General features: G+C 60.7%; 1 protein-coding gene across 4 annotated transcripts in view; it reads right to left on the bottom strand.

Moving 5' to 3' along the window:
• Positions 1-596: 596 nt before the first annotated feature.
• The window catches only part of GTPBP6 (GTP binding protein 6 (putative)), a 15,684-nt gene continuing 3,947 nt past the window's right edge, over positions 597-12,333 (bottom strand). Inside the window, exons 2-11 of one of the 4 annotated variants that reach the window (XM_040635176.1) lie at positions 11,665-11,802; positions 11,002-11,072; positions 10,702-10,832; positions 10,270-10,340; positions 9,246-9,404; positions 7,262-7,470; positions 4,977-5,125; positions 4,335-4,487; positions 1,763-1,841; positions 597-1,064 (exon numbers count right to left, since the gene is read on the bottom strand). In XM_040635176.1, the coding sequence (XP_040491110.1) occupies positions 930-1,064; positions 1,763-1,841; positions 4,335-4,487; positions 4,977-5,125; positions 7,262-7,470; positions 9,246-9,404; positions 10,270-10,340; positions 10,702-10,832; positions 11,002-11,072; positions 11,665-11,802 (1,295 nt within the window). In that variant the 3' untranslated portion in view covers positions 597-929. Of the gene's footprint in view, positions 1,119-1,762; positions 1,842-2,737; positions 4,005-4,334; positions 4,488-4,976; positions 5,126-7,261; positions 7,471-9,245; positions 9,405-10,269; positions 10,341-10,701; positions 10,833-11,001; positions 11,073-11,664; positions 11,803-12,333 lie in introns of those variants that run through there. The other 3 variants (XM_040635192.1, XM_040635194.1, XM_040635186.1) reach the window with 3 other exon arrangements.

Raw genomic sequence — 12,333 nt, 5'->3', positions numbered from 1 at the left:
TCCGTGTTGGAATGTGTTGTCTTTGGGGTCAAATCAGGCCTTTTCCAGATCTGCTTCTACTTTTGGTACGGGGATGCCATGATTTCAGGGGTGTGCCCGCCACACAGGAAGAGACTGTGGGAGCACCCCGCAGGCCGCCAGAGACTCCACGCGGTGCTGTCACAGCTCGGCAGAGCACAGCACGCCAGAGATCACACGGACGTGCCACGGCACGGTCAGCGGTACGTCTGACAAGGACCACCGCGTCTAAGTCTGTTCCACGAGTACCTTGCCTTTGTGTCAGGAATGGCCCACGCAATCGTTTAGCGGTCGACAAAGTCCAACGTGTTCGTGCGTTTTTGTTTCCGTCATTCAAGCGACCAGGAAATCTGGGCAACATATGGCAGAGTGTTTACAGCTGGGAGGTTCACCAAACACGTTCCTCAGGTCACGGAGAGCTTTGTTCAAAAAGCGTGCCGGGCCACGATTTTTGGTTTGCTGTTGCTTTGGAAAGTAAAAGACTGGATGAAACTGTTTTTAGATTTTGTTTATTTGAGAGCGCGCGAGCACAAATGGGGGGCAGAGGCAGAGGGAGAAGCAGACTCCCCACTGAGCAAGGAGCCCGACGCGGGACTTGATCCCAGGACCGAGATCACAACCTGACCGTAGGCAGACGCTTCACCGATTGAGCCCGCAGGTGCCCCTGGATGAAACTCTTGAGTTCTGTGGTGTTCTAAGTTCCTCGGTGTGGACATGAAGGAAAGATTCCACACTTCATTTAATTTTTTTGAAGACTTTACTTTTACGTAAACTCTACAGCCATCGTGAGACTCGAACCCACAACCGTGAGATCGAGAGTCGCACGCTTCGCCGACTGGGCCAGCCAGGTGCCCCCCCCCCCAACCCCGACCCAGTGTAGTTAATTATAAAGATGAGTGTCCGAGACTTTTCTATTTGAGAGGTGCGCTCTCAGAAGGATCTGCCTGGCGGGTAACGATGTCATGGCCGCGTGTGGACGGCCAGCCCGTGGAAGAGGCGGCGGTGTCGTCCAGCTCTTCACAGCGCCGGGCGGGGTGCGTGGTCGGCTGAGGGAACGACCGTCATGGGATGGCGTCTCTGGGTCAAGCCTGTATTTGGCCCTTCCCCCATCAAATATGTGCTGGGGGCACTGCGGGGGGGAGGGCAAGGCCGCCCCCCCCCCCACGCCCCGTCCTCGGGCGGCTGCCTCCCTCCCGGCACGTGGCTTTGTTCTCAGGCCCAGCTCCTCTGGGAAGAGTGGGCCCTGGAGTTGGGAGGGGAGAAGCCCATCTGCAAACTGAGGGGTCTTGGGGAAGCCTGGGTGCTGGCAGGGGGAGTGGGGTTGGGGGCGGTCTTTACCTGTTCCCCCCAATGGGAAGGTCGACACCCTCTTTGTGGTCCCCCAAAACCTGTAGCCCTCCCTCCCAGGCCCTGGAAGCCCCCCGACACCCGTCCCAGGCACCCGAAGCCCCCTGGCTCTCCCTCCCAGACCCCTCCCCCAAGCCCCTGACCCTCCCTCCTGGCTCCCCACCTCATGCCCCTAACTCTGCCTCCTAGGTCCCAGTAATCCCGACTCTCCCTCCCAGGCCACCCCAGGCCCTTGACTCTCCCTCCCAGGCCCCTCCCCCAGCCCCTGACCCTCCCTCCTAGCTCCCCACCCCATGCCCTCGACTCTGCCTCCAGGCTCCAGCCCCCCCCCCACTCTCCCTCCCAGGCCCCGAGGCCCCCAACCCTCTGTTGCAGGCCCCTTGGAAGCCCCAGTCACCTTTTCATCAAGACCCCACTTGGCTAGGCATTCACAGTGGATGGCAGGATCCTGCAGTCTCCAGGCCTTGGGGTGGGGCCTTTGGGACAGGGTGGGGATATTAGGTGGGGGGTAGTGGTGCCAGAGGGAGAGTGAGGGACCAGAGGCCTGACCCACACTTACTCCTTCCTTGTCTCTCCTGCACAGGGAAGAATTGGGGTGGAGTGGTCAGAGCCCGGAGAGGGGACCTGGGAAGAAGTGGGCAGCCCTGGCGTAGGGCCCAGGCAGAGAGCATGGCTGAGGGGGCTCAGGGCAGAGCAGGGAGCACACCCAGGGGCAAGTGGACTGGGCTGGACCTCGGGGACTAGGGTGGCCCACGCAGGATGCTCCCCTGCCCCCTGGGGTCTGTTCGGAGACCCCGTAGGAGCAAATCCCTCAGGGGCTGAGCTGAGTGAAGCAGAAAGGCTGGCAGGTCTCCTGGCCCGGTTAGCCCTCCCAGAGGTGGTGGCTGTCCTGATGCTCCAGCCATGCCTGGGTCGTCCTGTAGCCTGCCCCGCCCACTGGACCAGCCCCGGACGGTGCTGCAGGACCTCATGCCTGGCCTGGATGGTGCTGCAGGACCCCACACCTGCCCCGGCCACTGGACCAGCCCCGGACAGTGCTGCAGGACCTCATGCCTGGCTTGGACGGTGCTGTTGTCTGCCACGCTGGCCAGACAGTGCTGGGGGACCTCATGCTCCCCCCACTTGGCCTCACTGGCCCAGACGGTGCTGTGCGGGACCTCATGCTGTCCCCGTCCACTGTGTGGGCCCAACAGGGCCAGGGGACCTCGTGTCAGCTCCACTCAGCCCTTGGGGCCCCTGTGGGCAGAGCAGGTAAGGCCGTCCCAGCACACAGCCCGCCCTTGGGGTGCTGTCGTCCAGTCCCGTCTGTTGATACCCCAGGACCCTGTGCACGTGAGCGTCCTGGGGCACTGGATCAGATGACCACACGTGCTGGCTTCAGAGCACACGGATTTATTCTCGTAATGGTTCCGGAATCCAGGACACTGACGTGGGTGTCACTGGGCAGAAGTGAGGCGCTGGGAGCTCCTGGTGAGAACCCGGCTTCTGCACTCGCTGGGCTCCCTGCCTTCCTCAACTCCTCCGTCTTCCACACCAGCACGGCAGCGAGCTTCGTTTCCCTGACTCAACCTCTGCTCTGTCCTCACATCTCAGACTCTGAGTAAGGAGAATGCTCTCCCGTCTTTAGAAAAGACACACCCCGCTACCTGCCCCAAGGCAGGCTACAGATCTCTTTTTTAATCCCCGAATGCTGAAACCTGGAATCACTCACAAAACACCACTGTAAGGGTGAACGCGGATCGAAGGGGCAAATGAAGTAAGACGTTTTCCACGGCGGCAACAGAGAGGCCTCTCAGGGCAGCGTTCCCTCCAGAAAACAGGCAACTCGGGGTCTCCCTGACACATGCACGGATGTCTTTAAAAGTGGAGGGGACTGGCGTCCAGTTCTGCGCCCCAGGATGTGTGTCCTGGGACCACTGGTGAAGACAGTCCAGGTCTGTGACAAGCTGTATCTGTCAGGCCGTGGGAAAGGTGAGGTCCCTCCTGTGTCTGCCGCATCTGAGCGGGCTGCCCGCGAGCGCGGAGCAACCCGGTTTTGTGCTGATTCAATGACATACTGTGGTTTCTCCTCGACCCGCGCAGAGAGGCTTCTGGGTGGCGGGGAGACAGCCACCACTTGCAGGACGCTCCGCGGGGAACCGCGAGGCTTGGCAGCTGTGAGTGTGTGACATACAGCAGACGGGGAGACCCCAACTGGCTCCCTCGCGGCCACCGTGGGCAGGATCTCCTGCAGGGCGGCCCACACGCGGAAGAACCAGGAAGGCCGGTTTACAAACAGGAGCAGAGCTTTGAATATCTTGTAGCCGAAACCCTGCGGGCGGGAAGTCCGCTCCAACGAGGCATGCACGACCGCCAGGAAGCAGAACCGCTGCGTCAGCCTGCAGCCTGACCTTTGACCTCCAGATGGGGGAGGCAGCGGCCAGCCCTTCCACCCAGAGCAGTCACAGAGGCGGCCGGCAGGAGGCCCAGAGGTGGCGGCCGCTTCGGGGACCCGCTGAACCGGCAAACAGTCCGCTCACTCAGGGAAGAGCTTCCTGAACTTGCCGTAGGCGGAGCTGCTGATGACGACCCTGACGTCGGCCACGCCAGCCTCGGGAACCACGTCTACCGCCTGCACTGTGGCCTCCCGATGCAGCCAGCTGAGGACACGAGGGAGGGCGGCGTTTATAAGGACCCGGGACGGGGCGTGTTCACAGGAACTATTTCGCCCAGAGCGTGCTCCGTGCCTGGGCTACACATGACCTTGTCGTCACTGCCCATGGCCCTGGAATGCCTGCGATGCCCACAGACAGCTGGCGCCCGCATGTGGGGTGATTAACCCAGATTCGCGGCAGGCGACCCCAGAAACGACACGGCTCCTCTGCGTGCTGGCGCTCTGCCTGTTCCGCGGCCTTTCCTGCACCTGCACACCCTGCACGGCCCCCGTGCCCGCCAGGCCAGCCCCACACACCTAGGCCAGCCCCACACACCTGAGCTGCGCACCCGCCAGCCGGACCCGGAGCGTGAGGACCTGTCTCCCCGTGGCTCTCAGAACAGCGTCTTCCAGCCGGGCTTTCAGCTCCTGGAGCCCGTGTCCCAGGAGGGCAGACACGGCTACGGCCTGTGGTCCTGTGGGGCTATACCTGTGAGGGGGCAGCCAGCAGACCCTGCTCAGCCTCGGGAACATGGGGTGAGGGTCCCCCAGGGTCCCCCGCCCATGGGGCCCCAACTGTGACTGCCTGCACGTGTCAGGAAAGGATATGGCCCTGCTGGACACACAGGAAACCATGATGAGGTTACAGTGAAATATGGGGTCTGTGGGGGCGAGGGGGTTCAGAACACACCACCCCAAAGTATGCTGCCTTGGTGGCCTGCTGATTCTTGTGCGTTAAGGCCCTTCACAGCAGGCAGGTGGGAGAAGGTCACTCTGACCTCCCCTTTTCTTCCTGAAAGCAGGGGAGGACGCGGCAGGGGAGGACGCGGCAGGGGAAGCTGCCTCCAGTGCCCGGAGGAAAGCAGCCTCCTCTGTTATCACCCAGGTCGAGGCCCCCTCATGCAGGAGCATCACCCGTCCTCGCCGGGAAGGAGGCTCCAGGGCCGTGGGGCAGTGGACAGGCTGGGGGTCCACTCACCCGGGCACTAGGTCCACCTTGTTGTGAACTTCCAGCACAGAATCCAGGAGCGGGGCGGGCAGGCACAGGCCGTGCAGGGCGGACAGAACGCTGGCTTTCTGTAGCTCCGTCTCGGGGTGGCTCACATCTCTCACGTGGACGATCAGATCCTGAGGACAAGACAAGCCACGTGGTGGGGACAGGGGTGGGACAGGGCACCGCAACCCCCACACAGGACCCGCCCCGGACAGGGTCTGTGACGGGCACCGCACGCCCCAGTGGGAGTGCACTCCGTGGCCACGGTGAGATGCATGAGACCTGGGGGCGGTAGCTCCTGAAACCAGAGCTGGCCCGCGGCCCACCCAGTGCCCCTTGTGCAGGGTCCCGCCCTGGCCAGGCTGCTCCCCTTGACTTGGCCCAGGGCCCTGGGCGTCTCAAACCCCACAGGGTCCTGCTACCCACCTGTGCGCTCACTACCACTTTCAGAGTCTGAGTTACTTTGAATTTTAAAGAATCCCTTTTGCCTGATTTTAAATGGTTTACAGGTAGGGGTCTGATGCCGACCTGGGAAAACGTAGAGGAGCTTTAAAAAAGGAAGAGCGGCCTGCAATTCTGCCCCTGGAAACAGACAGGCCGTTTACGTTTCAAGATGTTCACTTCCAGGTTTTAAATGCACTTAAAATTTTAAAAAAGATATGCATTTTATTTCAGAAATATTTTAGTTTTGGAAAACGCGAACGGTGAGGTGGTGACAGAGGGGCCCCGTGGCCCAGACTCGGCTTCTGCCGCCGCCGCCGCCGTTCCCAGGAGCACACCACGAACTGGGTGACGCCGGTGTGCTCCTGTGACTACGCTCCAGGTCTGTCTGGAGTCACTCGTCTGTGCTGGGACACCGTCCAGGACATGTGTTACATCCGTCTCTCACCTCTCCTTGGCTCCTCTGAACCCTGACCGTGTTGAGCACCGTGTGGGCGTTTTGTGGGATGCCCTTCGGCTGGGGTTTGGTTTCCCCCGTGTGGACACGAGGTTTGGGGTTTTGGTGGAAGCCCCGAGAGCATGTGCCCTTGAGTCACATCACCCACAGCTACACACAAAGGCAGACCTTAGGGCCAAGCGGCAGTCGTCACAGGCCTCCCCGCAAAGCCACTCCACCGCGGCAGTCGTCATAGGCCTCCCCGCAAAGCCACTCCACCTCCTTCCAGGTTTTGGAAGACATCACTAGGAAGGGCTTGCTCTCAGGGTGCGTTGGCGCCAGCTTCATGAGGGGGCGGTATGTGAGTCCCAGGGTTCTGTCATGTATGAGGAGACCTGGCCTCTGAGTTGTGTTGTGTATGAGGGGTAACTCAGGTCCCAGCGCTGTGTCATGTAGGAGGGAATCCGGCCCCCACGTTGTGTTGTGTGTGAGGGGACCTGGTCCCCGGGTTGTGTCACGTGTGAGGGGACCTGGTTCCCGGGATTATGTCGTGAATGAGGGGATCCAGTCCTTGGGGCTGTGTTGTGTGTGAGGGGACCTGGTTCCCGGGGTTATGTCATGAATGAGAGGATCCAGTCGTCGGGTTGTGTCGTGTGTGAGGGGACCCGGTCCCTGGGTTGTGTCACGTGTGAAGGGACCTGGTTCCCAGGGTGACATCGTGAATGAGGGGATCTAGTCCTGGGGGTTGTGTTGTGTGTGAGGGGACCCGGTCCCTGGGTTGTGTCATGCGTGAGGGGACCTGGTTCCCAGGCTTATGTTGTGAATGAGAGGATCCAGTCCTTGGGGTTGTGTCATGAGTGAGGGAAACTGATCCTTGGGTTGTGTCATGTGTGAGGCGACCTGGTTCCCGAGGTTACATAGTGAATGAGAGGATCTAGTCCTCGGGGTTGTGTTGTGTGTGGGGGGACCTGGTTCCCGGGGTTATGTCATGAATGAGGGTATCTAGTCTCGGGTTGTGTCGTGTGTGACGGGACCTGGTCCCTGGGTTGTGTCGTGAACGAAGGCATCTGGCCCCCGTGTTGTGTCATGTGTGAGGGGACCTGGTTCCTGAGGTTATGTTGTGAATGAGGGCATCTGGCCCCCATGCTGTGTCATGAGTGACAAGACCTGGTCCCCAGGGTTTTGTCATGAATGAGGGGACCCAGTCCCCATGCTGTGTCATGTGCGAGGGGTCCCATTCCCAGGTTGTGTCATGTGTGAGAGGACCCAGTCCCTGGGTCGTGCCATGAGTGAGGGGACTCAGTCCCCGGGTTGTGTCCTGTGTGAGGGGATCCAGTCCCAGGTTATGCAGGTGTTTTAAGGAATTCAGCCCCTGGGATCATCACACACTCACTGAATGAGCCACGTCTTCCAGGGTGGCGGAGAAGGACTCAATCAGGCTGTGGGGCAGCTGGGAGAGGAAGCCGATGGTGTCCATGTAAATGACAGCCATGCAGGAGGGCAGCCACCCAGCATGGGCTGTGACGTCCAGTGTTGCAAACAGCTGATCCCGAGGCTGCACAGCGTCATCGCCTGTCAGGGCCTTAATCAGCGTGGTTTTTCCTAAAAGGTGGGTCACAGGGGACACACTGCATGAAAGGCCCCCTCCCCCGTGCCCCACTGTCTACGGCAGCACCTTGGGTGGATCCATGTCCAACCCACATGCCTCTGGCAGAGGGGTGGCCAAGGTCTGTAAGATCTCTGAGCTCCTAGGTCTCTGCAGGACCCGCGGGATGCCCTGTGTGGTCAACAGTACGATGCTGCTATCCCTGTCCTGCAGGTGGGTCAAGAGGGTCAGGGCCTGGGGTATGAGTGCCTCTATACAGGACAGTGAGGTGTAGACAGGGTGGTGATGTGTGTGAATGTGAGAGGGTGGGGTGGGCACCCGTGCAGATGAGGGTAATGGTGTAGACAGGGTGGTGATGTGTGTGAATGTGAGAGGGTGGGGTGGGCACCCGTGCGGATGAGGGTAATGGTGTAGACAGGGTGGTGATGTGTGTGAATGTGAGAGGGTGGGTGGGCACCCGTGCAGATGAGGGTAATGGTGTAGACAGGGGTGATGGTAGAGTGCGGGTGTCCGTGTAGACAGGGTGATGGTGGAGTGGGGGTGTGTGTCTGTGTAGACGGGGTGATGGTGGAGTAGGGCTGTGTGTGCTGTGTGTGTGAGAGTCAGGTGTCTGTGTAGACAGGGATGGTGCTTGAGTGGGGGCAGGTATACTGTGTGTGAAGTGGCGTGGGCATCTGTGTAGACGGGGGTGATGGTGTTGATGGATGTGCCGGTGTAGACAGTCAGGAGCCGTGTGTGTCTGCAATGGCCCCCAGAGCACGTCCCCTCCACAGCCTTCCGACAAGCTGGACCGGCATCTGCACCAAGCACCGTGTTCAGGGGCCACACCACTACTGGGCTAGCCCGTGGAGGTCACTGGTGGCCACTGGCTTAAGCCTGCTCTAAGGTGGATCAGGAGGGGCTTAACCTGCTGTGGGGTGACCTCACAGGTGTGCTCGGCACACGGGTGCCAGGACGGACTCCTCCTCTTCTCCTCCACTGAGCCTCGGGGATCCCAGTAGACCCAAGGGTAACCTGTCAGCCACGGACGAAACCCTGTACTCGCCGCCCGACACGGCCACGTGTTTCCCACCAGGTGTGAACTGTGTCTATGCAAACAGAATTCTCTAACCCTAGGTGTACCCCCAGCTTTCCGTTCCAGGCTTTGTGGGAAGTCCCCTCCCTCCTTTGGACGTGGGCAGCCAGCTCCCAGAGGACAGGGAGCTGGTGGTGTCACGCTGGTATTCGGAGCGCACTCGGGAGGACTGGACCTTACGGCGGCAAAGCACACGCTTGCGGGGTCAATCTCGGTGGTGAAGAAGTGAGCCAAGGGTCCCGTGAGCTCAGGGCTTCAGTTTAAAGGAAATCCAAGGGATGTGCACCCTGCGTACGATCACGCAGACTGCACGCGTGAAGCCGAACGTTGACAGGCACCCTGAAGTCTTACGGGACGCAGCCCGAATTGTCTTTCTTCTTCTACAGGCAGGTCTACTGTACGTGAGCTTAAAAACGCCAGTTTTTCCTACTTCTGAGTTTAAAAAGTAAGAGACGGGAGTCCAGTCCACTGTCCAGCGCCCGATAACCACACTAGTGACCCGACAGGGTGCTGGCTGTGGGCACTGCGACACCCCGGGGTACCAGCCACGCTCTGCACCTGTTCTCATCATGCTGGCCCTCTGAGTACCACGGTCTTGTGGCATTCGCAAGCGGGCTCTCCCCAAATACGCGAGCCCAACGAGGGGTTATGGGCGGGACAGGGCACCCTACTTCCCGCGCCCGCACGTGCTCTCACCGCAGTTTGTGTATCCCACCACGGAGATCACGGGAAACTCCTGTCGCCTCCGCTGTCTCCCCAGGAGACGCCTTTTCTTCCTCAGTCTCTCCAGGGCCTTCCGAATCTTCATCTCCTTTTCCTTGAAGAGGCGCTGTTGCACCTGCATGAAAGATTCCCCTAAAAACACCGAAGACAGTGACTCAGCGAGCTGATGTGGCGAGTGGATGTGTCCCCGCGGGGGATGTGGACCGCTATCTTCTCGCTGGGATCCCCTGGCCTACTCTCCCACGAGGCCACTGCCTCAACACCTTCCCATCTGCACGATGGTTCCACCCAGCAGAAGGTGGCCTCATCCGCGGACTTCTGCCCTCTGAGGTCAGCTGGCCTCCCCTTTATTCGGGAGGAAGGGGGAGCCTCGGAAGGACAGCCCCGTGACATCCACAGCCGACTGAGTGGTGCCCTGAAGACATCCTGACCCCCAGGACCTGTGAATGGGACCTCATTTCGGAATGGGGTCTTGGCACATACGACTGGTCAAGGATCTGAGACGAGACCATCCTGGATCAGGGTGGCCCGAAATCCAAAGGCAAATGTCCGTATAACAGACGGAAGGAACACAGAGGAGAAGCCACATGAAGATGGAGGTAGAGGTGGGAGGAACGTGGCCACCAGCCCAGGGACGCCTGGAGCCCAGAAGCTGGAAGAGGCAGGGGGGGAACCTTTCCCTGGAGCCTCGGGAGGGAGCACAGTGTCCCTTGCCCCCTGCCCATCTCAGCACCCCTGCCCCACCTGGATCTCAGACTCTTGTGTCCAGAGCTGAGAGAATAGATTCCTGTGGTTTTTAAGTCCCCGGTGTGTGGTGTGTGGTCCTTTGTTACAGCTGCCCCAGGGGACCACCTAGATCTCTTACTTTGTTTGACTGTGACCACATACAAGGCCCACTTGCAGCCCTCGCCCCACCGGGATCTTTCAGCAATGTCGAAAGTGAATGCTCTGACACCCCTCCCCACCCAACGCCCTGTGACAAGACCTCACACGTTACCTGACCCCATGATGTAGCGTGAGCCCCCTCCTCGTCCATCCGGGCGGGCCATGCTGCTTTTCAGGTGGGACCTGCCATGGAAAGGGGGCATCTCAGCAGACAGGAGCAGATACACATCCTATCCAGTGAGAGCACCCTCTCACCAGAGGGTGAGAACTCTGGGTGGAGAGAACAAGGTGGGGCGGCCTTCCCTCCTGGCTGGGCCTTCGCCACCGCGGACGAAGGGCCCCATGGTGGGGTGACGTGCCTAACCAGGAGGACATGCCGTGGCAGGTGTGCTGCTTGGACGTGGCACCTGACAAGCCAAGCTGTCCGGGAGGGCGTGGCCAGCCCTGCATTCCGTCTTCACTACGCTCCCAGTAACGGTCAAGTCAAACACAACCATGACAAGAGGTTCTGCTGTCTCTGCGGCAGCTGGTTGTGTGCCCATACCTGAGAAGCGGGAGCTCCGCCAGCGCCACCTGCAGCCGTGCCTCCTTGGTCCGGGCGTTGCAGCGGAAGATGTGAAGGACAACCGTGAATCGGTCGAACACCTGCACGCCCCAGGCGGCTTCCAGTTCCTTCTGGAAAGGGAGAGAGATGGAGTGAAGACACCTGCAGCGGTTCCTCGGCTGAAGGGGGCGAATGTGATGCTGTCCCCGATCCCGTGTCTTAGGCTGTCCCGTCTCCGTGGGATGTGGACCCAACTCCCCCTGCCCACGGAGGGTGGAACACAGCAAGACTCCCGAATACCTTGGTGGGCGTGGCCAGCCTCTCCACGTTCAGAAAGACTGCCGTGATTTCTGGTGCCCCTCTGATTTTCTCTAGCGAGAAGAGACGGTCCCCTCAGATGTCTGTGCTCCGTGGTGTCCATCATGGGACTGACCCTGAGCGTCGGTTGGCTGCGTTCATCGGACACCCTCGACTCTCTGTACGCATATCATGGGAGTCGGGTGTGCAGGACAGGGGTCCCCCCGCAGGAGTGTGGGTCTTGCACACACATGGCGGTCGCACAACCCCATGGGGACTGAATGGGGTCTAAGAGCTGGGGTGACAGAGACGGGTGGTGTGTACCCGCTCTCAGCATACCTGCAGGGCTCAGCCTGCTGGTCTGTACTGTGAGCTGGATGTCCTTTGGGGCTGGAGACCCTCGGGGGTCCGTGGAAGGCGGGGTTCACACCCAGCACCCTGTCTGGGGGCTGCGGGGCCGCGGGGTCGCGGGGCCGGTTTCCACCCTACTCCTAACTGCCCGACAGCACCAGCAGGCACAGGGCAAGTTGTGAGAAGGGCACGGTGGGCTTTTCGATGTCTGATCCAAGTTCCCGTGAGGCCGCCTCTACCCGGCCCAGATGGAGAGCCCAACTGTTGCTGTTTCCCTCAGGAGGAAGGCAGGAAGGGAGGGGCACGAGGACCCACCTGTCAGATGCTCCAAGGTCCCTTTCCCGAAGATGAGCTTCCCATCTGGTGCTTTGCTGGGCACCACCATCGTCTCCGCCACTGACCAGCCGTCCAGTGTGTGGACTAGTGCTTCCGCCTCCGCCACCTGCCACTCAGCTTCGGGGAGACACGGGGCCTGGGTGAGGGGCGCGTCCCTGTGGCTCGGCCCTGGGCCCCATCCAGCCCTGCCTGGCCTGTGTTCCTCGGCTGGGATGGCTTCCTGCCGTCTGCGCAGAGGTTGTGAGAAAGCACCCAGCTAGGCATTTGTTCCAAGACACAGCTATGCTGTTCCAGCCACAGACTGAGAGAAGGGGAGGACAAGGCCAGGGGAACGCAAGCACGGACCCTCCTTACGTGGGAACTGGGGGCTCGGCAGTGCACGGGACGTGTGCTCCGTAGTCTGCCGTGATTCGGCAGACAGCACGTCTTGCGTGGCAGCCCCTGAGGGCCCAGGGAACCCACTGCATTCCCCACAGGGTGGGCAAGGAGTGGGTGTCCCCAGAGCCTGGTGCCAATGCAGCACAGGAAAGACAGCACCCGCCCAGGACAGACAGGATGACGCATGGGGCCTTGGTGCCAGTCCTGAGCAGGAGGCAGCCTGGGGAAGCTTCCAAGAGCATGCCCAGACGTGGGCGGGGGGGGGGGGGG

This window comes from Ursus maritimus (assembly GCF_017311325.1).
Source record: "Ursus maritimus isolate PB19 chromosome X unlocalized genomic scaffold, ASM1731132v1 scaffold_X1, whole genome shotgun sequence".
In the NCBI taxonomy this organism is placed as follows: domain Eukaryota; kingdom Metazoa; phylum Chordata; class Mammalia; order Carnivora; family Ursidae; genus Ursus; species Ursus maritimus.
This window is presented reverse-complemented; position numbering and strand designations above follow the sequence as displayed.